Below are 27,149 nucleotides of genomic sequence, written 5' to 3' on the forward strand. Positions count from 1 at the left end.
GCAGCTTCTCGCGCGCTTTGCAAGATGGCGGCTTTCCGAGAGTGGTTCACATTGTGCAGCTTGCCCGGGACTCCCCCTCAGGCGCCGCTGGGATTGGAACCGGACGAGGACCGGGTGCTGGTCACGGATCGAGGCCGGACGGTAACGCTGTATAAGGTAAAGGCAAAGCCACTGGGGCAAGGCGAGAGGGCCGATGCCGGCGGTCCTGGGGTTCTGCAGCGAGGGAGGGACGGGGTCGCACAAGGGCTGCTGGAAAGGCGAGCGTGGCGCGGAAATCCTGGCGGCGGCGTTAGCAGCAGCAGCAGCAGAGAGAGGATTTTCGGTGTCTCTTCGCGGCCCGGATGCGACGTGTGCGCCCCTTTTAACGTGGCCGAGGGAGCCCGCCCGGGCTCTTCGTGCGCAGCCTCGTGCTTGGGAAGCAGCGTCCCAGTTATGTGACCCTGCAGGGGCGATGCGGGTTTGGTGTCCGGTCCCCGTGGAATACCCGAAACCGAATCTGTTGCGACCTTTTTAAATCTGTACTTACCACTTATCGTCCTGTAGAGGGTATTTCTCCTCTCTGTTTTGAAGATTTCTCGGGATGCCTCCTTGGCTTGTTCCCACGTGAAATGACAACTTGAAGCCGCTTCTGTTGGACTGGGGATTCTGGGCACCGAAGTCCTGGGCTTGGGGAAGGCGACAGTTGCGGTCTGTGACTATTCGCCATGGCCAACTTGCCATGGCCAACTCGCTGCAAGACAACTGACCAAGGCCATCTCGCCTCAGGACAACTCGGTGTGGGACAAGAGTTACACTAATGTCAAAGAAATGGTGAAATAGAATCATGAAAGAAAGGAGGGACAGAATGAAATGTGAATGACAAACATTAAAATATTTTTTATTTATTTTGAATCATTAAATAGAATTGTTAAATTGACCCATAGTGAGATGTCCCACAGCGAGTTGGCTGTGATGAGTTGACCATGGTGAGTTGGCTGTGGCAAGTGGTCCCATTTTCCACTACAGGTAGTTCTCAACTTACAACAGTTCATTTAGTGACCAAAGTTACCACAGCACTGACGAGTGATTATGACCGTTGCAGCATCCCCGTATTCACTTGATTTACATTTGAATTCTTCATAACTGGTTTATATTTATGACAGTTGCCATGTCCCATAGTCACGTGATCCTCTTTTACGACCTTCTGACAAGCAAAGTCAGAAAAAAGCCAGATTCACTTCACAACCGGGTTACTGATTTAACAAAAGTCGTAAAATGAGCAAAATTCACTTAACAAATTTCTCACTTACCAACATAAACTCTGGCTCAATTGTGATAACAAGTAGAGGACTATTTGTATTCTGCATACAGGCACACAGATGCATACCATTTATTCTAATTTTTAAATTTTTTAAAGATGTTTTAGCATTGTTTTTAACCAATATTATAAGGCTTTGCAGCTTCAAACGATCAAAATTTGGACACTTGGCACCTGGCATGTATTTAAAACGCTTGCAGTGTCCCAAGGTCATCATCATTTGTGACCAGATTTACTTAACAACTGGGTTACTAACTTAATAAATGCCATGATTCACTTAACAGTTGTGATGAGAAAAATTGTAAAATGGGGCAAAACTCACTTAATTGTCTTGCTCAGAAGTGGAAATTTTGGGCTCAATTGTGGTTGTAAGTTGAAGAGTACCTGTATGGCCTTTGCTTTCTTTAATCTGGTTCTTGAAATATTGTTTTCTTCAATTAGACCAGAGATTCATGCAATGGGCCTTTGTAAAAACGTCAGAAAATGGTATTGAAATGCATAAAATACACAGGCAAAGATTGTAATATGAAAAAACTACTTATACTCAAATATAATTCTAATAATTTTAGATAGTGGGATTTACTGAGGCTCACATTTTGGGGCTTATTTTGCCTACATTCATGCAAACTAAAGTTGTCAATGAATGCAACTGGGCATATACTAACCAAACAATCTAGCCTGGATACTAGAAGTCTCCAAGATACTTGCAAATTGATATCCTTAAGAGATACAGCTCTTAAATAGTTTAACAATTAAATTCTATAAGGAATTAAAAAGTAAAATGAAAGTTAGCATTAGTTATGTATCTGAATTGTGGAATAATTTTGAAATACCCATTTTGAACACAGTCGGGTCCAGATATTATGTAAAATAAAATAATATATCTTATGATTCTTACAATTTAAAAATTAATCCATATTTCATTTTTATTAAATGTTTCAAAATGATATTGATTTTTTTCGTAGTAGCTCCAAATCATGTACTTGAACTCAGAATCATGTGATATTTTATTCTGGTTTCCTTAATTACTGCTGTGTTACTGAGCAGCCCATTTTATTTGGATCTTTCTTTTTTTTCAAGGTATCTGATCAAAAACCACTGGGTTGCTGGTCAGTCAAACAAGGGCAAACAATTTCATGTCCAGCCACATGGAACTATGAAACAGAAGAATTCATTCTTGTTCATGATGACAAGGTATGATATCTAATCCATATGATTGTGGGCATAAACCAATTTTATCAGTGTTTTATTGAACCATATCAGAAGTTAATGATAGGTTTTATTTAAAGTTTGTTTCCATTTTCGAGTACTTTCCCTTTCTAGGAAAGATGAAAAGAGAAAAGGAAATGCCTATGTAAATAAATATGTTGTGACATTGCATGCTGTAGGTATGCTTAAAGTGTCGTCTATGTTTCCATTGAGTTGATATTTTATTCCTTAGTAAAGTGAAGTTGAAATCCTAGATAAGAAACAAAATGTTTATGGGAATGAGTTCTCTTGTCTAGGAAGTCAGTAGAAGAACGAAAAGCAAAACTGCATCTTTATCTCTTTGCCTGTCTTTCATGCGTTTAATTCATGTATGTATTGGATGCCGCTCCAGAATATATAGGCAACATGGTGACTCAATGATTAAAGATGCTGGACTTGTCAGCTGGAAAACCAGCAGCCCAAATTTGAGACCCAAGCACCACGCGATGGGGTGAACTCCCATCCTGCTGACCTGGCAGTTCGAAAGCATGCAAATGCGAGTAGATAAATAGGTAACCCTTTGGTGGGAAAGTAACAGTGCTTCGTGATGTCATTCTGGCCATGTGACTGCAGAAATGTCTTCAGGCAACGCTGGTTCAATGGCATTGAAACAGAGAGGAGCACTACCCTCTATAGTTGGCAATGACTGGCAGAGTAAAGTCCATGGGGACTCCTTTATTTTTACCAGGGTATATGTGGATATATTTCAGTTCTTCAGCCAAATACTTTTGTGTGCCATTAAAATCAAATACTTCAAGATTGATCATCTTAAATATATCTCAAAAGCATTTGATTTTCTCCAAGCTTCATGAGGGATAGTTAGCAAACACTTCATTGTGATCTTTTTAAAATGGTAATTCTGTAAATTTTAAAAGGTTTTACAGATCTGGAAAGAAGATGATACTGACTTGGATAAAGTTTTTAAAGCCACAGTAAGTACTGATAATATATTTTAAAGTAATTGTTTCGTGCAGCTGAACCCTGAATTCAACAAAAGATTCTAGTAAAGGAAGTTGTGGATTTTTGCTTGCAATGATTATTTTTAGTTATATTTTTCCTTCAGTTCAAAACCTGCTGTGGAGAAAAGCTGTTCATATTATGCAGAATTGTGTAGAGAATTGCAGAGTTATAAGGAATCAGTAAAATGACAATTTTTCTTTCTCCTCTCCCTCCCTTTGCTGGTCCATGACCATAAAACTGGTTTGTTTTTTTACACATCACAGTGGGATGTCCTTCATCAAAACAGGGACCTAAAGACCAGATTAAATAAAGAAGCGGATCAGCTCAATTGAGTAGGATCCTTTTGCCAGTGAAGATTCTTTCTATCTTTCTATCCTTCCTTCCGTCCGTCCTTCCTTCCTTCCTTCCTTCCTTCCTTCCTTCCTTCCTTCCTTCCTTCCTTCCTTCCTTCCTTCCTTCCTTCCTTTCTTCTTTCAAATCATAATCAGATTTGTTTTCCTGAAACAAGAAAATATTTCCATTTTGGAAAAGTGAATGAAGAGCAAGTGACATGAATCTTGTGCAGATTCACTTATCTAGAGAATTGGAATGAAACTTACCCTGCTCATTAGGAGCATAAGATTATTGAAGCTGGATGAAGAAAAATTATCATTTAGAATAAATATTTATTTTGACAATAAATATTTCATTTGTAGCCATACGTATATATGAGTATATGTCTCATTTCATTTTTTTTAAAATTATCTTTCAGCTATCATCAGATGTATATCGGATACATTCATTACCACACACTGAGCCCTTAGTTCTGTTCAAGGGTGGAGCTGTTAAAAATTTGGATGCTTTGCTAGCAGATCCAAAACAAGAAGTTGAAAATGTTATTTCTAATGAAGTTATTAGGTGAGTGCCATTCCCTGTAGTAGCTTTAAAATTCAAAATGTAAGTAGTGATCCTGATATTTCATCATTTTGAATCCCTCAAAAGAAGGAATTGAGATTCTTTCCTTGCTTGAATGTAATCACAGAAGATTCCTCTTCTTTCTGCTAAATCCCCATGATATTACCTTATCTTGACCCCAATCCATAACATACAATGCTAGGTAGTTGCAATAATGTCCGATACTTTATTTGATTGCATTTTCCCCTATAGCGATAACCATGTATTTTATTTTTAGGTGGAGCAATGCTTTAATTGGAGTTGAAAAGAGAGTTATTTTATTTATTACTGAGCAGGTGAGTGTTATAGATAGTTGTAGTCAAATGATAGATACTTTATGAATTTGGCAAGGCTGCTGTTTCTAGTAAGATAATAGCTGTATGTTCCATTCTTGATGTATTGTTTTATTATTGATGTATCTTTCATTTATATCAGTGCAGTAAGTGTTGTGACAGAGTTCCCAGTCCTTGGACATTGGTATAAAAATGTTCAGCTCTATTTCTCATTATCAACAGATACTGACTTTCTGAAGGCTGAATAGTATTAATTTAATCACCAGAGACATATTTGAGAACTTTGTTTTATTTCTTTATTTTTATTGCATTTATATCCTGCTGCAGTCAGATGACTCTTGGAAGTTTTATGAGGACTAAAGATTTGATCAAATGTTCAGATAATCTATAATAATCAAGTGTTTCTTCATTTTTGAAAAATTCAATGTCAGTGTTACAGATCTGATCAACTGACCTCTCTGGAAATATTAATGTGCACTAGATAATTAATGGAATATTTTTAAACAATATAGTGAAGCAGTCTTCAAATGTAGAAAAGCTATTTTCTGTTATTGAGCACCGTAATTTACCAGATTGAATTTTTAAGAAATTATTCTGCTAAAATACCATATTTATGAACCAGGCCTTGTCTTGGGTGGAAGAGGATAGAATTTTTCTGTTTGGTTCATCTTCCTGATTCTTACAGATACAAAGATAAAAGAAACTTTGCAGCTAGTTCTTGACTGATGTCCACTTGTTTGGCAACCCCTCAAAATTACGATGATACTGGGGGAAAAATTGACTTACAACTAGTTGATCATTTAACAACCATTGCAGTTAACTGCAGTCACATGATCACTATTTGTAACCTCCCAGCTGGCTTCCGACAAGCAAAGTTGATGGGGGAAGCCAGATTTGCTTAACAGTCACATGATTGCTTAACTACCATGGTGATTCCCTTAAGATCTGTGACCAAAAAAACAGGTAATAGGATCAATGTTCCCTCTAATTTTTTTTCAGTGTGTGCGGAAAAGTCTAGTGTTTGAGCGGCACATTATCATGCCTGAGCACCCGAATTTTTTTTTAGCCATAATTGCCTTCAGAGCAGATGTTGGGATGGGGGGCAAGGAGGAAAAGGGTCCCCTCCCTCTCCCTCACACCCCCAGGAAGGGAAGGAAGGGGGAGGGAAAGGAAAGGAAATGGGAAAGAAGGAAAGGAAAGGAAATGGGAAAGAAGGAAAGAATGAAGGGAGGGAAAGGGAAGGAAAGGGAAAAGAAAAGGAAATAAGGAAAGGAAAAGAGAAAGGAAAGGAAATGGAAAAGAAGGAAAGGCGAAAGGAAAGGAAATGGAAAAGAAGGAAGGAAAAAAGGAAAGGAAAAAGGAAAGGAAATGGAAAAGAAAGAAAGGGAAAGGAAAGGAAAATAGAAGGACAGAAAAGGAAATGGAAAAGTGGAATGGATTGGTACTGCTCAAAAATCAAGTCTCAAGATCTCGTGGACCCCTTTGGCTCAGGCAGTCCAACTCCACGCTGCTTTCCTCTCTCCGCAAAGCGAAGGCATCGCAGAAAGACTGCCGAGCCCAGAACGGGACTTCAGATGACGCAATGCCTGAGAAACCCCGGATGTGCAGAGAAACACAGGGTACAACCCGTGAATCGCGTTTTCCCAGGAACCGACGAAGCCCCAGAGGACCAATGGAAATTCTCCCTTCTGCAGCGTCATCGGTCTCCGGGCAGTCTTCCTTGATTTCACCAATCACCAGATGGAGAAGAGTTCGGTGCAGAGAGAGAAGGGAGAGAGGGGGGATATTTTCAGTCATATTTTAAGACATTAAAAAACTGTGGGGCAGTTTGAAACTTCTGCGCGGTGTTTTCTTGTTACGTGCGTGGCTACGCAGCCACACAGTGTAGAGGGAACATTGAATAGGATCAGGCATGATGTATTTAACAATTACTTTGCTTAGCAATGGAAGTTCCAATCCCAATAATAGTCATTGGTCAAGGACTACCTATACATTGTTTAGACTGTTTTTCTTTGACACTGCTTTTTTTATAATGACTATATTGGCATGTGTTTCCCATTGGATTATCATTTCTGTTATTTAATTGGGGTTTCAGTTACTTTGGGTATGTGATGTAAACTATTATCTTCCTTTTGTGATACTTTATCGAGATAGATGTGGATATTTTAAAAAGCCTTTATTTTCAGGATGGGAATTACTTCATATATGTGCAGCATTGCAATCCATATACCCTTCAGAAGTTTAAATTTGAACAAGGAGCTGGGTCATCTACTCCGTTGAGTTTTGCGGCATATTTGAAAAACAAAGTTATCACACTCTTTTGCTTGTGTAAGTATAACTGTATTTTCCAATTTTGTTTTTAAAGCAGAGTCCCAGTTTAATATATCATAGACAATGTTACTTTAGATACCAAAAAAGCCCTGAGTGTGTGCTTTGTGTATTCTTTCTGCTTTATCAGTCAGTAGTTATAAATGGTCTTATTTTCTGTTACAGTCACATAAGCATATAAAATGCATTTAGTTCTGGACACTATGATTAGATTTACACATGATGCTAAACATTATTTTAGTAGTCTTGGGCCTTTGGGGAAGTCATAATGATCTGGTTCCCACATAACATTAAACATAAACTATGGTTTACAAATTACACCAGCAGAATTCCCATATACCAAGCAAGAAAGAAGATATCATAGTGCATGATATGGATCAATATTACAAGACAATAGTATTTATTTTACTTTTAATTGCTGCTTTAGATATTAAATATTTAAAGCTGCTTTAGAATCTCTGGGAGGAGGTATGTAAATGTTTGGCCAGCTATATTACTATAGGGTTTTACCATGAAACACATGGCAGGGAAATACATTTTTTCAGCTCTTGGAAGTACTCTGGCAAGTGGCATACATATTATTTTTAATTCTTTGATTATAATTTCTTAGCTTAGGCTTGTGTAGTGTATACATGCACTACATACTGTAGGTCACTCATAGCAGAGGGAAGAAAAGGGATGGCTATACCAATGGACGAAGTTCATAGATCTGTATTAAGTGTCAGTTCTAGTTTTCATATTATTGTAAATCAAGATGTGACTTGATTTTGTACACAGATTCCAATGGCTGTGTGTATAAGATTCTGGTGCCGCTACAAGAGAGTAAAACAGCAGAAACACAGATTTTACCAAAATCAATTCTACTCAGACTCAGTGTGGGTGGAAATATTCTTAAAGGAACTTCAATTGTGATTCTTGATGAAGACCATATTGCTGTAACAGGAGGCCTGGATTCCTCAGAAAGTAATGTCAAAGGTAAACCATTGAACAATTGGACTAAAATAACTTAGCTTAAGAATTGGATCAAAACAAAAGGAAAACATCCAAGAGACATTTGGAAAAGCATTAACAATAAGGACCTCAAGTTACATTGTTTGCAACACAAAATGTAGAATTAAAAAATAATGGAACCTGATTGGAACTTGCTGATAATCGTCAACAATGAAGGAAGTCAGGGAAGATTCTATAAGGTGGTAGAAAAAGAGATATGGATTATTTTGATCTGATAACTCATGTTTAATGAGACACTGATTCCATAAAACATTATTTGAATATTGTTTTCTTTCCAATGCTCTAGTGTAGACCTGGGCATTTTGCAGTCCACAACCACATCTGGCCCCTGGGCAATCTGAGTTGCCCACACTAGTGGAGAGGGGCCATAGTGTCAGCAACAGCAGGGATAGTGGTGCAGCATCTTGGGGGAAGGGGGCAGGGCATCAGCCATCCACACTAGTCTCAGTTTCTCATGTGGCCTCTGGGGAAATTGATTGCCCGTCTCTGCCCTATTGAAATGAGACACTTGATTATTAATAGCATTCAACAAGAATGATCTGATGTGTTAATTACTTTGGGGACACGGTTTATTGCCAGAATACTTTTAATTAGTTTCCAAGTGACATTTTATAAATGAGAACTATGCATATGTAAATCGCACACAGTTTGATAAATTTTGTCTTTCCTCTTGGTAGACTGCTTTTCAATATGGAATATTAAGTTTCAAACTCTGGAAGCATCAAAAGATTTGCCACAAGGAACAACAGGACAAGTAAGCTGAGACCAGTTACTTGATTTTAACATATCTATAGCAATTCTGTCATAATAGAAATCCATGCTTATTAAAAAGAGATAGTTTAAGTCAGTGTTTTAAATTTTTCCCATTTTGCCAATAAATATATTAAGCCATTAGCATAAGTGAATCTCAAGCCTAGGTGCGCCTTTTTCTTATTTTGCTAATAGAGAATAGAACAGCACAGCATACTTTATTTGGCTAAGTATGGTTAGGCACAGAAATAATTTGTCTCCAGTGCAGAAGCTCTCAATATACAGCAGAGTAATAATAATCTTATTGATACCAATAAGAGAAGGTAGTAGAAAAGATGAGAAGGATAATAGTAGTACAGCCATATTGCATGGGTAAAATATACATAAGACAGTATTGTGGGAATTAGGTGTTCAGCACAGTGATGACACAAGGGAAAAAAACTGTCCGTGTCTAGTTGTTTTGGCATACAGTGTCCTGTAGCAGCATCTCGTGGGGAGGAAATGAAACAGTTTACATCCATATATTTGGAAGTGCTTTTCTGCATTCTATTTTCTTTATCATTTGGATTCAGAATTGTTATTAAGTTTTGACTTTGAATGCACTGGATTATAAAACACATTTAGGATATGAAAGGATAGGATAGAATAGAATAGAATAACCGAGTTGGAAGGGACTTTGGAGGTCTTCTAGTCCAACCCCCTGCTTAGGCAGGAAACCCTACACTGCTTCAGAAAAATGGTTATCCAACATCTACTTAGTTCTGAGTTGCTTTTCTCTTTGATTAGTTTCCATCCATTGCTTCTTGTTCTACCCTCAGGTGCTTTGGAGAACAGTTTGACTCCCTCTTCTTTGTGATAGCCCCTAAGATATTGGAGCTCTGCTATCATCTCCCCTAGCCCTCTTTTCATAAGACTAGACATATCCAGTTCCAGAAGCTGTTCTTCATGTTTTAGCCTCCAGTCCCATAATCATCTTTGATGCTCTTCTCTGCATTGTTTCTAGAGTCTCCACATCTTTTTTACATTGTGGTGATCAAAACTGAATGCAGTATTCCAAGTATGGCCTTAACAAGGCATTATGAAGTGATATTAACACTGTTTATGCAGCCTAGCATTGTGTTGGCTTTTTTGGCAGCACTATTTGCCTCACTTAGAAAAAAAAATTATCCGTTTGCTGCACTAAATCAGATGTTTTATATATAAAACTCAAGGTGTGTAAACCCACAACAATGCTTCCAAAGTCAATCAGTCACCCAGAAGACAGAGGGAAACGCATTATACATTAGTTTTGCCAAGGGTTATCCTATCAGAAACCTCTGTGTCCCATGGGGGTTACAAAATCATAGCTGTGATCTTTCAAATGTTTTAGCAAAATACAATTTTTAATTTGATTGATGAGGGAAATAGTTTAATATATGGGGAATTAGCACATTTAATATATTTAATTCAGTAACTGTTAATTGAAAATAAATTAAATCAGCTTTCACTTTGCCATGGCTTCATCATTTTTTAGAGAGTGCTGCTATCAGGATTCCATTCAAAATCAAATACAGCTTGATAAAGGTTGTTTATCCCATGTGAATATAGCTGTTATGTAATGTAACAAAGCGGTGAATTTCATTATTTTATAAAGTGAAATTTGACGGGTTAGACCAAGCATCGTCCCAACTCAGCTTTTCAGATTATTTTTGCTAACTAATAGGCAAAATGAGCAATAAAAGGATGACTATGAAGGGTATTTCCCTGAGCAGACAAAGAATTAAGCCTTACTTGAATGAGTCAAGGATGACTGAGACACTTGGCATTGAAGAAAGACATGAGTGGTGGAGGAAAAAATTAAAAAATAATTACAATTAATATAAGGACAATGTAAACTGAAAAGCAAGGACCTGGGTTTCATTCAGCATAATGCTCTTAAATTAGATCTGTTAAACTATTAATTCACATATTATCTACGTGTGTTGGGAGAAGGGATCTCAATCAGTGGTCTTTTTACAGGAATCATACATCAGATAAGATTTTAAAAGATTTTTTTGGTGGGAGGGCCTAGCAAGTCAAAAGGGGTAGCCATTTTATTTAAAACCAATACAGATTTTTGGTGATAACAGTATAACATTTCCCTTCCTCCCTCCCTCCATATATGTATGTATGTATGTTTGTATGTTTGTATATATGTATGTATGTCAAATTCACATAACCACCGTAATACTAATTTAAGAATTGCAGTTATTCACTTAACAAATTTGAGAAAAGTTGTAAAATGGGACAAAATTCACTTAACAAATTTCTTACTTAGCCACATAAATTCCTGGCTCAATTGTGGAAAGTCGAGGACTACCCGTAGTAACTTTTAGGACAGGTTGTAAATCATTTTTCCCAAGACCATTCTAACTTTAAATCATCATTAAACAATTTATAAATTGTGGACTAATGATATTTGGGGTATTAAGCATCAATTAACAAAACTTATTTATTTGCTCCAATAATTTTGGGCTTTAATTTGAATGTCAAAATCCAATTTATTTAATTCTAATTTGCTATATAATTCCAAATAAAATGTTTGCCCCAGAATGTGGGCAATCTTTTTTCCCCAAAGTGACAGCTTTATGATTGTTGACTATAAAATGGGACACCATGAAGGCAATTACAAGAAGAATGTTTTTAAATCAAGTAACAGAGTTTATCAGAAATCTACGATGATGAATGTATTGCATTCCAAAATTAAGTATTTGTGGATAGGTTATAATAAAGCCTACTGTGTTAGTATCTACAGATATTTTTGGAAAGTGATAAGAACAACTCCTACATAATATTAGCCAAAAGATTTTGTGAAATAAAATCCTAGAGCAACAGAACACCAATATTGGAAGGAGCTGGCCTAACTAATGGGTTCCATAGATGTTTCTGGTACAGAAACAGTAATGTCAGGTACAAGCAACCAGAGCCGCCCATGAAGAACTATAAGCAATTTTATTGTTCTCTATCCAAGTTACAAGAATCTCCCCTGGGAAGGACCAGCTAAAACTTATGGTCTTGATCTTATGGGAGATCAAGCTTATGCAACTGTGCAAAGATTCCAAGCTGGGTCCCTGCTTGATTCCTCCATCCAGTCTTGCTGGCAGTTTCCCAACACAAAATAGGATAAAAACCTAAAAGTACACATTATAAGACAAAGCTTGATAAAAGTATGCACCTCTATAAGGAAAATAGTAAATCCAAATATATCACTATTAGCTTCTCACCTAAATGGTTTTCATGTTGGAAATAATTACAGTAAGAAAAGTGTAAATTGCATATCCAAAAATGGTCCACTCAGACCCATGAATAAATTAAAGACGAAGTAAAGATTACTGGGCAAAGGCTGGAATGTACCATGGCTGACATATCTAAAAGTTGCTGGAAGAATGAAATCTGGCCTCAAAAAGGAAAAAATGTTCAATACTAAAAAATTAAAAGAAGCATATCTAAGCCTCAGGAACAAGGAAAGTGGATAGTTCCATTTTCAAATTACATTATTTTGGAGGCAAGTCATTTTGGACAATTATCTTCATAATTTGAATATTCAGCAAGGCAATGGATACAGCTACAAAATATATAGAAGGCAGAGCCATAAGCCATTTTTTCCTACTTTAAAAATATTTTTAAAATTGTATAATATAATATGTCAAAAAAAGCTACATTTTGGGTCTGAAAAAAAAGACATGCAACTTTGATAATGGGCATCTCCCTCCTAAGCCTTTTATTGATACTTTATATCCAGGATCCTGTCATTAGGACAGGTAACAATCGAAGACTTAAATCCCAGTTTCAATAGAGCAAGATACTACTGCGGTAATAAGAGACCAGGTAATAATGAAGAGATTGAGTTGCAGATAGCTTTCCCTCTCTCCTGGCTAACATAGCTCCATCCATGTATGATGCCATACACTAAACAAACAAACATAGCTCCAATGTAAATCCTTTCTGATTAAAATGAAATTAATTTAATGCATTTAGATGATTTACAAAAAAACATTTTTATTTGCTCCTCTATCCACAGTAGAGATTAAACAAATAATGTTAAAATTGGCAAGTTGCAAAACACCAGGCAAGATGGGTTCCTTTTCTAGTGTATAAAATATAGAGGTCGCATTTTGTTATTTAATTTCTTCTGAAAAGTTAATCATTAATTACTCTCTCCAACCCAAAGGCACCTTCAATTATTATAAAAAATATAAAAGTTGAAAGTCTATATATTCACTAACTATTTCTGCCTAATATATAAAAACTATGTGTATTTCTTTATTTCAGTGTTGGGCTTACAATGATAAGCTATTCATAATACACGGCAGAGAATTAGAAGTAATCCTATACAAGTGCAAAACATCCTCTTTGGCTGCTGCAGTTGGAAAAAGCAAGGATACATATGTTTCTGGTAGGAATTTGACTGCAATATTTTTCAATTATAGCAATAGCAGTAGCACTTATGTACAGCACCCTCTGAACAGTTAAAAACAGTTAAAACCAAAAGAATTTATATTATGCTTTGCTTATTAGTATAAGGCATAGTTGAGTAGTGTGGTGGCCTAGAGGTGAAGATGCTCACCTCCCATTCAGAAGGTTGAGAGTTCAATCCTAGGTAGCAACAAATGTTCCTTTATCAGGATACAAGGAAAAGATATCTGCTGTGAATGCCGCATAGGCATCAAGAAAGGCATCTGAGCCGTAAACCCTCAGCTCCATTTAGTCTCCCTGACTTCACCCCAATAAAAGGGATTACAGGGTCATAAAGAGGGGGGGAAATTAGAAGGCCTAGTTCTCAGGCTTTTTAGTACTAAAGCTATAATGACTTCCTCCAAGTTCTAAGAATGCAATTAATAAAACTGGTGACAATTTTCCTGCTTATTTCTTAAATATAACCAACTGTAATATTTATTAGTCAATTAATTGAAAATTCTGAATTGATTTTAAAATGCCCCAATAAAACGGTTTCTTAATGATTGAAGTTCATCTGTGTTTATGGTTCTTTAAATGATAAGGAAAGGGAGCTACTGACCAGCTTACAACTTAAAGGGGAGGAGAAATTTGCACTGTGGAAGAAGAGAACAGGCAAATATGAGGAAGTTCATGCAGGACTTTGAAGCTGTGGGAGGCCAGCATTAAAAAAAAAGGATTGGGCAAGCTTTAAAAATGTTTCAGAAGAGGTATTCTAGAATATGTGGGAGTGCAGCACCTTTTTAAAAGTACCCACATCATTTTTTAAAGGACACACAGAACCCTGAAGGAAATTGCATGTTTAGTTTTTAGGACCAAGGTCTATTTCTTGCTGCTTATATTTCTTTTAACACTGCAGTATTATTTCTACTAAGAATCAGGGGAAAGAATCCAATTAAATAATACAGGTAATCTTCTATAAGGTGAAAGAATATCTAATTGAATATTTTCTGAATGACAAAATGCAGGCTCTTTAGAACTGGATGACAGAAATTTTGTCATCACAGGATCCTAAATAAAAACTTTTTGAAACATATGATCAAAATGTATATTTTCTTGTACATTTTTGAGTCAGAAGATGAACAAATTGCCAGGAACCTGGCTGTTTGCGTTGGGGGTGGGGGTGGAAAGAAACATAACAAGAAAAATTTTGCATTCTTTGAAATAAAATTCTTTTCCAGAAATGAAAACTCTGCCTGTTGATTGGAATAGGCTTCAGGAAGATGGCATAATCTGTGCCGAACCTGATAAAGCTGCTAAAGATGAATCTAAGAGGCCGGTATGTTTATTTTGATGTGATTATTTTTAATTACCTTTCCTATGTGTATAATACAATTTCTTATATATATTCAGCCCAGTATAGATTATTAATATTCTGATTTTGCTGAATGATAACAAGGTCTCATGAAGTTGCATGGCCCTTAAATTGAATGGTTGAATTAATACTAAAGTAATATGGCATTATGTAATTGCTTTTTTTCAACCTTTTTGATTTCTGAAAGGTTTTTCTTCAGATGACTTGAAACAAAATTAATCATTTATGCTCCCTAAACTTGATGTGAAAAATTATGACCAGTCAAACCTTAATTAATTTCCATGTAGGCTAAGCCTGGTAATTAACTTCTATGATGTACATACTCATTAACTCTATATTTTCAGACCAAAATATTTTATACTACTACCTTAATATTACTTTACCGATCACTGCATAGTGGAATCCACAATTAATAGCCATCCGCTTAACCCTAAAAATTCTCAACTGCTTTTGTTAATTGTCCAGATTTGTGTAAACAGTGGTGGATGATGTGATTGTGTTTTCCCCACAAAGGGCCAGTGTGCCACCTTGTGGATGGACAGGAAAGCATACATTTTAATGGAATTAATGTGAGCTAGCATATTTCCATTTGTGTGTTTTTATCAGTATCAAGAAAGATGAGTGCTCAGGCATGGCTAGCTGTTGCTTGGGTTAGTGATTATGGAGAATTAGCTTGAAAATGGAAGAAAAGAAAAATCTTGAGTTGATTTTTCTCCCTTGTGATGTTCTGAGATACAAAATTTATGAGAACAGAGCACTCTCTTTCTCTTACTTAAATGCAACTTCTTTCTCCAGGAATGTGCCCTTGATCTTACCTTGCATATGTTGAGTATACTAGCATTTAAAAGGTTCAAAATGTGTGCATGTATATATCATTTGCCTTTATAGTAACATGTATTTCAACATTTTAAAAATGTATACAGTAGAAAATGGAATACAATTAACTAATGAATTATATCTCATAGCATTATTTCTGAGGCTATTTATTACCAACCCAGAGCATGAGTGCGTGTTATATGTGTGTTTGTATTGTTGTAGGAGAAGCATGTGACAATTACCAGGTAAATTAAGGAATATGTGACATTATTATGGTTGGTTGCATAATCAGCTGGCTGTTTAGATTGGAGCTGGTACTTGTATTCATCTATTGAGTCCTCCCTAAGGATCTGGGATGGGCAGATGTTGTGAGTTGATGTTAAATGTTTCATTGCATTGATGTAAGCTGTAATGTAAGTCCTCCCCCGAAAATAAGCATTCTGGACAACCTCCCCCCCCCTTTCCGGCCAGGCAAAGTGCCACTCATCGACCTAGTGGTATCCCGAAGGCGCCAACCACAGGAATGGGGTGGGAGGGCAAAGGATCGCGTTGCTTGGCACCACTAGGATACCTCTAGGTCAGTGAGTGGTACTTTGCCCAGCTGGAGAGGGGAGTTGCCGGGCAGTTGCTCTCTTGCAAGCGGGCCCCCAAAGAGCCGGGCACAGCGTCAGGGTCGAATGGCTGGGTTGCGCTGTTGCAGCAGCCGAGCAACCGCCCAGCAAACCCCCTTTCTAGCCGGGCACAGTGCCATTCACTGACCTAGGGGTATCGCCAGGCCGCATAAGCCACCCTCCAGCTCCCACGGCTTGGTGCCTTCGGAATGCCCCTAGGTCAGTGAATGGTGCTTTGCATGGCTGAAGAGGGGGGGTTGCGCGAGTGGCTTTTCCACTCCCCGCTCGTGTGCCTCCCAGCCTCACGATGCCCTTGCTTAACTCTCCCTGAAGAACCAGGGCATCTCTGCTGTCGTCGCTGCCTGGCTTTTTCTGCGGCTTCCAAAGCATGGAGGTAGAATGCCGAGTCTTCTAAAAGTTGCCATTCTGGGAATACGCTCTATGGTTGTACGCTCTGGGAATACGCTCTGCCGGCAGCCAGTCCACAATCATAGAGCGTACTCCCAGAGCGGCTGCTGCCTGAAGATTCAGCTGTGGATCTCCGGAGTTTGGAAGCCAGAGAATAGGTTATGGTCAGAGCGCCGCGGCAGCAGCACCCTGGCCCTGCAGGGAGAGCTGGACCAGGGCATGGTGAGGCTGGGAGGCACACAAGCTGGGGACGGAACAGGCGCTCGCGCAACCTCCCTTTCCAGCCGGGCAGAGCGCAATGCACTGACCTAAGGGTATCACGAATGCGTCAAGCCGCGTAAGCTGGGGGGGAGGGCAGAGCACCACGCAGATTAGTACCTCTTGGGATATTACTGGGTCCGTGAGTGGCTCTCTGCCCGGCTAGAAAGGGGGGTTGCCGGGTGGCGGCTCATGAGCATGGTTACCTCATGGCTGGTATGTTGCCCTACTGCGACAGCGCAACAGAGCTGTTTGTCCTGAGGCTGTTCCTGGCTCTTCGAGCACCCGCTTGCATGAGGGCAGCCACCCGACAACCTCAAAACAATAAGGCCCAATCAATATTTTGGGGGTCAAAAGAAAATAAGACCCTGTCTTATTTTCGGGGAAAGACGGTATTACTTTCTCTATTTTGTGGTCCCACCAATTCTTGCCTGCAAGCCAGTTATATTTCTTGCAGATATTCCAATGCATCGTTGTATTACTGTTGTTATATGATAAGGCTTTTGGCTCATCTAAGTATTTCTTGAGTCTTTTCTTGCCCTTTTTTCAACCTCCTTCATCATATAATGGGGGGGGGGGGCGTATTTCAGAAGCTGCAGAGAAAAATTCATGCAGCCAGCATGTTTGTGTTTAAAGGAGTATTAAAGTCACCCAACTTTAAAAGTGTCCCCAGCATGTTTTTAGGGAAAGCCTTCCATAGACTTTGATGGAAGTTTCTTTTCCCCTTCTTTAACAGCAGTAGAAGTTGTCATTTTGGAACCAATCAGCACATGGCAGTTCTTGATGGGATCACTAGGGGGCTCCCATCAATAGAAAGAAATAGCTGGATCATCTTTGAACAAGTGGAAAAGCTGTTCTCTCTTAATGCACCTCTGAAGCAGTTGCCATCAGCCCTCACACAAGTCTCTAATGTGGTTGCTAACCCAGGCTTTCTAGCCTTGATTCTCAGAACACCATTTCTTTTTTTCAAAACACAAAATGTATTAACTGAGCTGAGATATTCACATAAGATTCATAATCTTACAATGCAATTTTAATATGGTTTGTCACACAGCCAGATAGTCAGACTAGTGAGTCTTTCCCAAGGATCTGGGATAAGCAAATGTGGATATTTGATGATGTTACAGATACATTACTGCAGGATGTAAGCTGTTCCGAGTAAAGCTGCCTGTAGCAATTGACGGATGGTGACTTTGCCAGTGCCAGAGCACCCAAGGCACCTATTACTATTGCTTTCTTTTGCCACAGTTCTTCTATTTCTATAATATTTATATTATTTAGTTCATCTCAAGTCAGCCAGAAGTTCATATTGGATTTGGTATTTTTATCCACCTATCAAGTCCTTCCCAAAGACCTGGGATAGGCAAATGCTGATTAATTAATTATAGTGTAATAATACATAATATTCACATAATGTTGAAGATTTCTTCAGATTTTAACTTGTGTCCCTCAAACAATCCAGTAAGCAACATTTACTGATCTAATCCTAACCGGGAAGTTGTGAGGGAAGGGATGTTTTTGTTTTTTTGTGATTTTGACTCATTTTATAGTCCATGTACATTGTTTTCTTAGCATGATTTTTGGAAGTGGTTTGCTGTAGCCATCTCCCTAGGGTTGAGAGAGAGTGATTATCCCTAAGTCATCCAGGTAGCTTTATTCCTAAGGCAGCACTAAAACTCATACAAAACTCGAGTTATGACCATTTGTCAGCAACTGTTCAGAGTTATGACCGTGTTTAACAAGGGACTTATGATTGGTTCTCAAACTTTCCACTGTTGCACAGCCCCCAAGGTTACACAACTGCCAACTAGCTCTCATTTAAGAACGACTGCAGTGTCCTGTTATCATAAAATTGCCATTTGCAATCTTTCCTGCCAGTCTGCCACTAGCCAGGTCATTGGGGAAGCATGTAGGTAAGGTTGTGCACTTAGATAAATCTCCCCCTCCTCAGCCTGGCTTTACACACATGACACCCTCCTTTCCCCCCTTCACTCACTTATACACAGATCATCCTCCTTCATTCACACTCAAACAAACATCCTTTCCAGGCCTCTTTGCTTTCTCATGCACTCACAACCTCTTTCCCTGGCCTTCCTGCATTTGCACTACACCCCAGCACCTCACTTTCTCAACTTCTGCATGACTTGTCCTGCACATCTCAGGGCCTAATTTTGGTTTGATGTATTAGAGGCATCCAAACCACAGCCAGTTCTATTAACGATTTCAGCATAATCTAACCAAGGCCAGCGGTGGCATCATATTTCTTCCTATTACACAGTTTGTTTTGCATCCATTCTGGAGCGTGAGTTTTTGTGGTATAGAAGGGACTCTTTTAAATGTATTTGTTAACATTTGTAGTGGGTAAAATCACTGCTGACATATGTGTTAAGAATGCCTGTATCAACCTTGAAGTGAGCCTGGCTGAAGCCAGCTTGGATGCTTCAGGTGATTGTCACACGACAGTGAGAGGGAAATAAATTATTAGATGGGATTTTGTAGCCAAAACAAAGTTTTCCTGTGGGAACTCAGGACATTCTCACAGGTGGCTGGCCAGAGGAGGAGCAAGTAACCAAGCGACTGGCCAGCATTTGGCTTGGACAGCTTGGAGGAACGGGACAACTTTTACTTTTAATCAGGTGGGAAATTTCAGAGTCGGCTTTCACCAGTTGTGCCAATATGATGTAGCTAATAAACTGTTCTTTGAGGAACTCATTTGCCTCAGAGTTCTGTTTTCTTTGGATGCATTACTTAGACAATCTGGGTCACATGATCCTTTTCATCAGATAATGTCTTTCTTGCCCAGATGGTACCTTCATAATAAATGAATCAGGGATTCCTGTTAGAATGGAGATCTCATTGAAGACATAATCTTGATTACTAGTTTTGAAAGAATGTTACCTACTTGTTTCAGAGAATCTTAATTTCTTTGTCAAATATTGCAGTTGAGATCAAGAAAGAATGCTCAAGAAGGTACCCTGACAGTGGAACAGCTTCTTAACATTATTAAGGTAATTATGAACACTCCATATTGAAAACAAAGGGTGACGTGGCAATCTTTAATGGCATTTTCTCTATGTACAAATGTGTAGTGAAATGAGTTGTTAATTTGCAATTCTTTAAGTATCAGCAAACCAAATTAAAGATGAATTTCATGATTATATTAATTAGCATTTTTAAGTTAATTGACAAATCTGGTCAGTGTGAATTAAGTTAAATACAGTTAAGTTTTGATTATTAGGGGTAAAATATTATGATACAGGATATAGTCAAATAAAGGAGGGATAATGATGACAACCTATATACATATATATGAGTATAATATAAGGAAACTAGATGAAAATTGCCAACAGCGATCTGGAAAGGAGGATTAGAAAAGTCTGTTATTAAATATTATGGATGTTTAGCTAGAATAGGACATAAGGATTCAGTGTTATTGGAGGATTTTAGAAATATTAAATGAAATGCCAGTATGTGGTTATGTATTAAATTTCAGTATATTTTATGATAATTATAATAATAATAATTATAGTCAAATATAAATGGAGGTATAAGGATAATATGTATAAATATCTGAGTTAAAATACTTGAGTCAATATGAAGTATGTTTGATGACTGTGGAAGAGATGCACGAAAACCTTTTGTAACCAACTGATACACTTTCAACAGTAGGAAGGAAGATTTTATGTGTTGTGTTTGTTTTGAAAATAAATAAAAAAGAATTTTAAAAAAAAGAATTAATGGACCAAACTCTTACAATAACCATGTTGGGTGACTACTCCAGTAGTTAATAATTTTAATTAGCAACAAAAGAAATAATTACGTTGGAAGAAATAAGTAAAATATTTTTTTTTTAGGGTGCTTCTCAGAATACTGTAGAAGAAAAACTACTGGCGTTTTTGTCTAGCACTCCAGTGACAGTCTTTCAAGCTTCAGTTGGATATATAATATCTGCTCTTGTGAATAGATGTAAAGCAGAATCTTCATTCTTTCCTCGCAGTTGCTTGGTACAACTAATTCAAACACAAGGCCTCTCTTATAGGTAATAAATATCTAATATTTTCTAACAAACAGCCTGCTTCACATTTCTGTAGCAATAGCTCTCAGGACTTGGTTATGTTATAAACCAGAAAATTTTTAAAACATGTATGGAAAAACGTCCAGAAAAAAAATAAAACATTAACATAGTAGAGTGCTAGTTTGGTGTCATGGTGAAGGTGCTGTCTTAAAAACCAGGAGGCTGAGTTCTAGGCCTCCAGCTGGGTAACTTTGGACCTGTTGTTATCTCTCAACCCCAATCCACCTCACAGAGTTATTATTGTGAGGGAAATAGAAAGCCAGGAGTATTCGATATGTATATCATCTTGAGTTCTATATATAAACAAGGGCAGGAGAAAATAATAGTAATAATAGGGATTCAGAGGGTGGACACAAACGCCAAATCCAGTCTAAACATGTGGCTGACTATGTAACCAATCATAGTTAACTTCACTATTTTATCTTCCAGCATGTGTCCAGAACTGATGGCAATTGCAGTGGAGAAAACAGATATACATCTCTTGCAACTCTGTCTGCAGCAATTTCCTGATATCCCTGAAGCAGTTATTTGTACTTGCCTGAAGATTTTTCTGAGGTAAATATATATACTTCCATTTATACTTAAATGTATTAATAGTTCTTGCAAAAGTTTGTTTTGAAATAGTGGGGTTCCCCCCCCCCCCGTTTAATTTGTGTTTATAAAAAGGCTCTAAAAAGATGACACTAGTCTTAGATCTGCATGTGGACAAGCTGAAGAAATGACAGCTACTATAAATCATCTCTTTTTCTTTGGAGAACTTTTCATTTTACAAGCTTATTTATTTAGGTCTACTTAATACTGCACAATTCTAAATAATTTCGCTTTTATAAAATCCAGATTGTGGATTCTTTTCTTTTAATTGATACAGATTGAGAAAAATTCATCTTCAAACACTTAACCAATAATGGCTTTTATCACCCTTGATGTACTATTATCCCTATCAATTTTGCCTGCCAAAAGCTAATTTTTCCCTATGTTCTATTTTAACAGCAAACAATCTGTCTTAGATTTCTTATGGTTTCAATTTCAGGATTAGATTTAAATAACATTTTAAACTAATTTGAGTATCTGTGGACATTTTGTTTCTTTGTAGCATTGGTGATGACCACCTTGAAACGATGAATATGAATTCAGATTTTGTACCAGATCATGTTCATAATGTTCAAAACAACAAAATGGATGAACTGTCTAAAGTTGTACAGAATGGCTGCACTTTTGAACTCATAGAGGAAGATAGCTGTGATACGCAGACAATACAAAAATCCCAAGAAATAGAACTAAGTGAAATATGTCCAGTTGGGCCACGCAAAGCAACTTTACTGTATCTTTTGGAATATATTTTTGATGTGAATGATTAAAAAGAAAATATCATTATTCCTCTTATTCAGTATAATCTGAATTGAAAATGATAACCCTCAGATATAGTCTTTGGCCTCTGAATTATTGTGGTTTAACAATGTAAATTGTGTGTGTGTGTTCCATTAGTGCTTAGTGGCTAATACAACTGCCTAATATGTAATACAGCCCAGGTTCTATTCCTAGTAAGGGTATGGCTAGCTGATGAGAGCTAAATAGCTTGAAATAGATCTATACTAGTCTCCCTTTATTTATTTATCAGCACAAATGCAACACAAATGTAACAAAGGCAACATAAAAAAAATGGCTTTCTGCCTGGATGGCTCCTAGGGTGAGCCAAAAGACAGAAAAAGGAAGTAGTATGCTCCCTCCCATATTTGGGCATACCAAGGGTTGTGACACTGTGTGTGTGTGTATATATGTATGTATGTATGTATGTATGTATACATATGTATGTATACATACACACACACACACACACACCAGTGACGTGCGGTGAGCTTCATGGCCGGTGAGGCAAGCGCCAAAGCCCCGACGCCGCGTCCGACATAGAGCGGTACCGGGACCCGCTCTATAGTGGACGCGGCACTGAGACTTTAAAGCCCTGCCGACGGGGCCTGAGCAGCCATGATTCCCCCCTCCCCAGCCAGCCAGCCCACCCATCCCATTCCTCCCCCAGTGCGGCAAGCTCCAGCGGGCTGGACACGGGTGCGAGGGGCCTGGCAAAAGAAAGCAAGTGCCAGCCCGCCACCGCTGTGTCCAACAGGCCAGGCGTCTCGCGTTTATGGCGGACATAAACGCAAGACCCCTGGCCTGTTGGACACAGCGGTGAGAACGTCGCTGCCACGCTCCGCCGCCTCACCCCCCGCCTCCTCCGACCCCACCGCTGTGAAGAAAGAAACACAAATTCCTCACAATAAAACATTACAAATTAAATTACAATAATTTTGAATCCCCCCCTCCCTCTGTCCGATCCACATACTTTTTCCAGCTGTGGATTTCAATTCTCCTCTTGTCCGCCCGCCATGATGAAAATGTAAAAAATTAAAAAAGCAACTTACTTAAGCAAGGCATCATTTGCTGCTCCCAGATCAGGAGGCGAGAAAATCACGTGCCTCCTTTGCATAAGGATTTTTTTGCCTTTTAACCCTTGCTTAACTCTGAGCAAGGGTTAAAAGGCAAAAAATTCCTTATGCAAAGGAGGCCCATAGTTCTCTCGCCTCCCCCTACAGTTAGCACTAAGCAGACTCAGAGTCACTGTGACTCTGGAGTCTGGCAGCAACTACCTTAGCCTTTTTAATTACTTTAAAAATTCTTTTCCTCATGACACTGGTGAGGCCCCGCCTCCCCTGACTGCACATCCCTGACACACACACACATACACACACACATTATTATTATTATTAATTGGAAGCAAAATGTAATAATGCACCAAAAAGCAATGAACAAATTCTAGCAACTTCTTTCAGTCTTAGCTCCAAAATTTACATAAAAGTATACATTTAGGAAACCACTGCATAAAGAACATTTGTTGAAATAGCTATGTTTAAAAAATATAGTAAGGTATTTTTTTAAAAGTCTAAATAAAATATTGAAATACCGATCAATGTAGCTTGTTTTTAATAGAAATAATTGGTTGACCTAAATAATATGTGAAAATAGATTTTGTTATGGATTGTATTTAGATTGTTTATCATATCCGTAACAAATTTTACCAGTATTGATACAAAAATATGTATGCAGCTGAAGCAAAGTTGTGTATGAGATTTATTAAAGTCTGAAAGTGTCTTAATTGCTAACCTCATTTGTCTTATGGCTATTTTTCAACAAAGTGCCACAAGATTAGACTTTACTAGCACACCACACTAGAATATTAAAAATTTTGCTTGAGCCACACCTTAGGCAATGTGTCTACTCAGGAATGATGTTTTGGAAATTACCTGTAGAGCCATAAGTCTCCCACTATTGTGCTAGAATCAAATGGATACAGTGAGAAGTAAATCTTATAGTAATTCCTCTGAAAAGTAAAGGATTACATGTACTGTTCTCTGCTGCATTGCTACAATATCTGATTGCAAAGATAAAGACCAAACAAGTCTTTGCATTCCTTAATTGCATTCCTTCTTTGAGGAGCCACTGCTCAATATGTTTATTTTTAACTCATCCTCCTCAGTCCCAACTTTATCTCTCTACACTAAGCGGTCTGCAGAAAGGAATTCTTTTCTCTTGAATCAAGAAGTAGCAATACTGCTATTTGGTTCTGCTAAATCTTCACTGAAAAATTGACGTTGGCGTTCATGATGTATGCATAGAAATATCAACATGCATAATCACTGTTAACCCTTTCTAATCTATATAGGTAAAGGACTGGTCACATTTTTTTCTCTTTCTGGTAGATTGAAAGACTTGGTAGAATTGTTGTTAGGACCAGCAGTTTTAATTTGCAAAGTGCCCAGGTTTTGATTCTTGTTGTTCTGTAATTTGGATCATTCAGGTCTTTGTTTGACAAACAAAGGCTGCTTTACTTGTTAATTTAAAATATATATATTTGAATTTTAAAAGTACTTTTTTTAAAGGGGGGAAGGGATAAAATAAGACACATCTGAATAGAAGTATATCCTTGACTCAGTATCTCTACCTTATGCAGAAATACAATTATTTGTTCAGCTTACAGTGAAACATTTATTTTACCTCATTTGAAAGACCTCTCGGCAAAGGAAGTCATAGTAAGTATTGGTTTGTGCCTTCAGAATTCAGTAATTCAAATTAATTTTACACTTGATTATGACACTTCACTAAAGTTGTCCCTTTTATATCTGATAGTTTAATGTTTAGATACAGAAGATGTTAAGATACCCGGTTGTAAGTGTAAAAAACGGTCACTAAATGAACTATTGTAAGCCGATAACTATTTTTATTCTCTTCTAGCAGAAGAGATGCCTGTTATGTATGAATGTGTGTTAAATTTCAATTATGTCAATATAAATAATGCACAAATAATATTTGTGTAATCACATGAACATCATAAAATTAACAGAAATTTAACTCCCACACCTGGACTGCTTTGTATGTATCAGACTTTATCTGGGAGGAGAATCCAGACTGAAATTCACTTTACTGTATTCCAAAAAAGGAGGGAGGGGTCCCCAACCCCCAGGCTGCAGCCCACTACCAGGCTTTGAGCCCTTTGGAATTGGGCCACAGAAGTGTTGGGCAAGTATGTGTGCATCCTCATTTGCATGAGCAGCAGACAAGCAAATGGAACTGTGCGCACACTTGCCTGCCGCTCATGCAAAACTATCCCCCCTCCTTCCCCTCCTTCACCCACCCACCCGGGGGGTGGTCTGCAAAGGCGTAAAGGTCAGGGGAACTTTGCTGTAGGAACTTTGTCTGGAAAATATTTATTTTGCTTATTAATATATGGGGTGTCTCAGTTACACCACCAAATAAAACAATTCATTCTTTTTTAAATGACTGAAAGGATCTTTGTATATACAGTTGTATTCAGCAACATCTAATGTTATTGTTTTCTTTTTAGTTATTCCTCCAGTATCTTCAGTACGTATATGTGCAATGTAGTAAAGAGTCTTCCACACACTTCCCTGGAATACTTCATCTGACTATACAACAGGTATAGAGAATTTTTCCTACGAAAGCTATCAAGTTATTCTTAAATATGCCCAAAGAAATCTTTTAAGAGGTGCATACTCAGATTTAGTGCCTCTGGAAAAATGAGATAATTTTTCCAGCTCTCACTGTAATAATAGACTGTCTAAGAAAATGATTAATTGGATCTGTTTGCCACCTATTACTAAATTCAATCCAGGTAAATTCAGATTTAGGCCTATTTATTCTTATTAATTTAATATGGGATGGCTAAATTTGATTCAATGTATTGTTGTACTGTAAGTGAAGAAACCATTAATACAGAAAATCTAGTCTTGCTTGTAGATCACGAGTGGCATCCTGTAAACAATATAAGCATATTGACTGTAGTGATTGCATTAGAGCTTCACCTATAATGCCTTTGTTTTTATTTGATTTACCATAGGTGTTGGGAACATCCTGTAATATGATGTCACTTTTAACTAGTTTTTAGTAGCCCAAATTGTACTTCCTATGTTAAAAACTAAAGCATAGCAAAATATTTCTAGTTAAATGTGTGGTAACAAACTGATCAGCTAGCTGTGATTATGAGTGAGATTGCATTGCTGTAATGTTTCTATATTTCATGGGAGAAAAGGCATTGGAAATTGTAGTAGAAATATATTTGCGCTGATGTGAAGGTCACTCTTGCCTGAGATTAAAATTATAGAAATACCTAATTTGGTAAATTCTTCACAGATTTACGATAATTGCAAACAAATAAAAGTAATAATTATGCTGCCTTGAAAATTTTTAGTTTCAACACTGAAATTAAAAGACTGAACTGCAAGTAGGTACACAACAAAATTCTGTATACATAGAAGACTGACTTGCATTTTAGTGGCTAAATACTAAAATGTTCATGGTGATTGTGTATTTTGACTTTATTTTCAGATTATGGACTGGTTGTGCCTCCTACTAGATGCTCACTTCACCGTTGTTGTTATGCTGCCAGAAGCAAGAGGGTTGCTTTCAAAGCTACACAAGTTTGTTAGAGCCCAAGTAAGTTTTCCTCCATGTTAATACCATAATCACAAGCAGAAATTGATTGTAATTATTGTAAACAACAGGGATACTAGATCTATCTTCCCATTCCTACAAAAAACATAAATCTCTGCTGTTTTACTCATTCTACATAGACAGTTATTACGTGGTTCTCATGAAGAATGATATATTAAAATGCAGGTTTACTTGTTGACTAAAATTTTTACTTTTACTTTTTAGGTACATTTTTACTCAGAACTGAACAAGATTGAAGGAAGTCTGAAACATTTACAGAGAATAAACCACCCAGAAGACAAGGGCTTATATTCCATAGAAGTTATAAAGCTTACTTGAAATTCGCACAACTTCATTAAATTATTATTATGAA

General features: G+C 37.6%; 1 protein-coding gene across 3 annotated transcripts; it reads left to right on the forward strand.

Annotated features, from left to right (window-relative positions):
- Positions 1 to 27,149, forward strand: NOL11 (nucleolar protein 11). 3 transcript variants are annotated; one of them, XM_087710233.1, is made up of 18 exons: positions 1 to 156; positions 2,378 to 2,491; positions 3,421 to 3,477; positions 4,257 to 4,402; positions 4,677 to 4,734; positions 6,918 to 7,059; positions 7,837 to 8,034; positions 8,748 to 8,824; positions 13,111 to 13,234; positions 14,475 to 14,572; positions 19,644 to 19,709; positions 20,556 to 20,740; positions 21,206 to 21,331; positions 21,870 to 22,097; positions 24,780 to 24,858; positions 25,671 to 25,763; positions 26,672 to 26,779; positions 27,002 to 27,149. In XM_087710233.1, exons 1-18 carry the CDS (start codon positions 25 to 27, stop codon positions 27,113 to 27,115), a joined length of 2,145 nt encoding a protein of 714 aa, XP_087566359.1. In that variant the 5' UTR covers positions 1 to 24; the 3' UTR covers positions 27,116 to 27,149. The 3 variants fall into 3 exon arrangements, with proteins under 3 accessions (XP_087566359.1, XP_087566360.1, XP_087566362.1); XM_087710234.1 differs by having other exon boundaries at positions 20,556 to 20,670; positions 21,295 to 21,331; XM_087710236.1 differs by lacking the exon at positions 27,002 to 27,149 and adding an exon at positions 26,535 to 26,567 and having other exon boundaries at positions 26,672 to 26,782.

This window comes from Thamnophis sirtalis, unplaced genomic scaffold (assembly GCF_051295495.1).
Source record: "Thamnophis sirtalis isolate CommonGarterSnake01/CBP01778 unplaced genomic scaffold, rThaSir2_p1.2 scaffold_3, whole genome shotgun sequence".
Classification (NCBI taxonomy): domain Eukaryota; kingdom Metazoa; phylum Chordata; class Lepidosauria; order Squamata; family Natricidae; genus Thamnophis; species Thamnophis sirtalis.

Coding starts and splice junctions, on each gene's coding strand:
- NOL11 (XM_087710233.1), top strand. CDS start 25: ATGGCGGCTTTCCGAGAGTGGTTCACATTGTGCAGCTTGCCCGGGACT. Junction 157..2,377: donor GGACGGTAACGCTGTATAAG/GTAAAGGCAAAG, acceptor TTTTTTTTCAAG/GTATCTGATCAAAAACCACT. Junction 2,492..3,420: donor TTCTTGTTCATGATGACAAG/GTATGATATCTA, acceptor AAATTTTAAAAG/GTTTTACAGATCTGGAAAGA.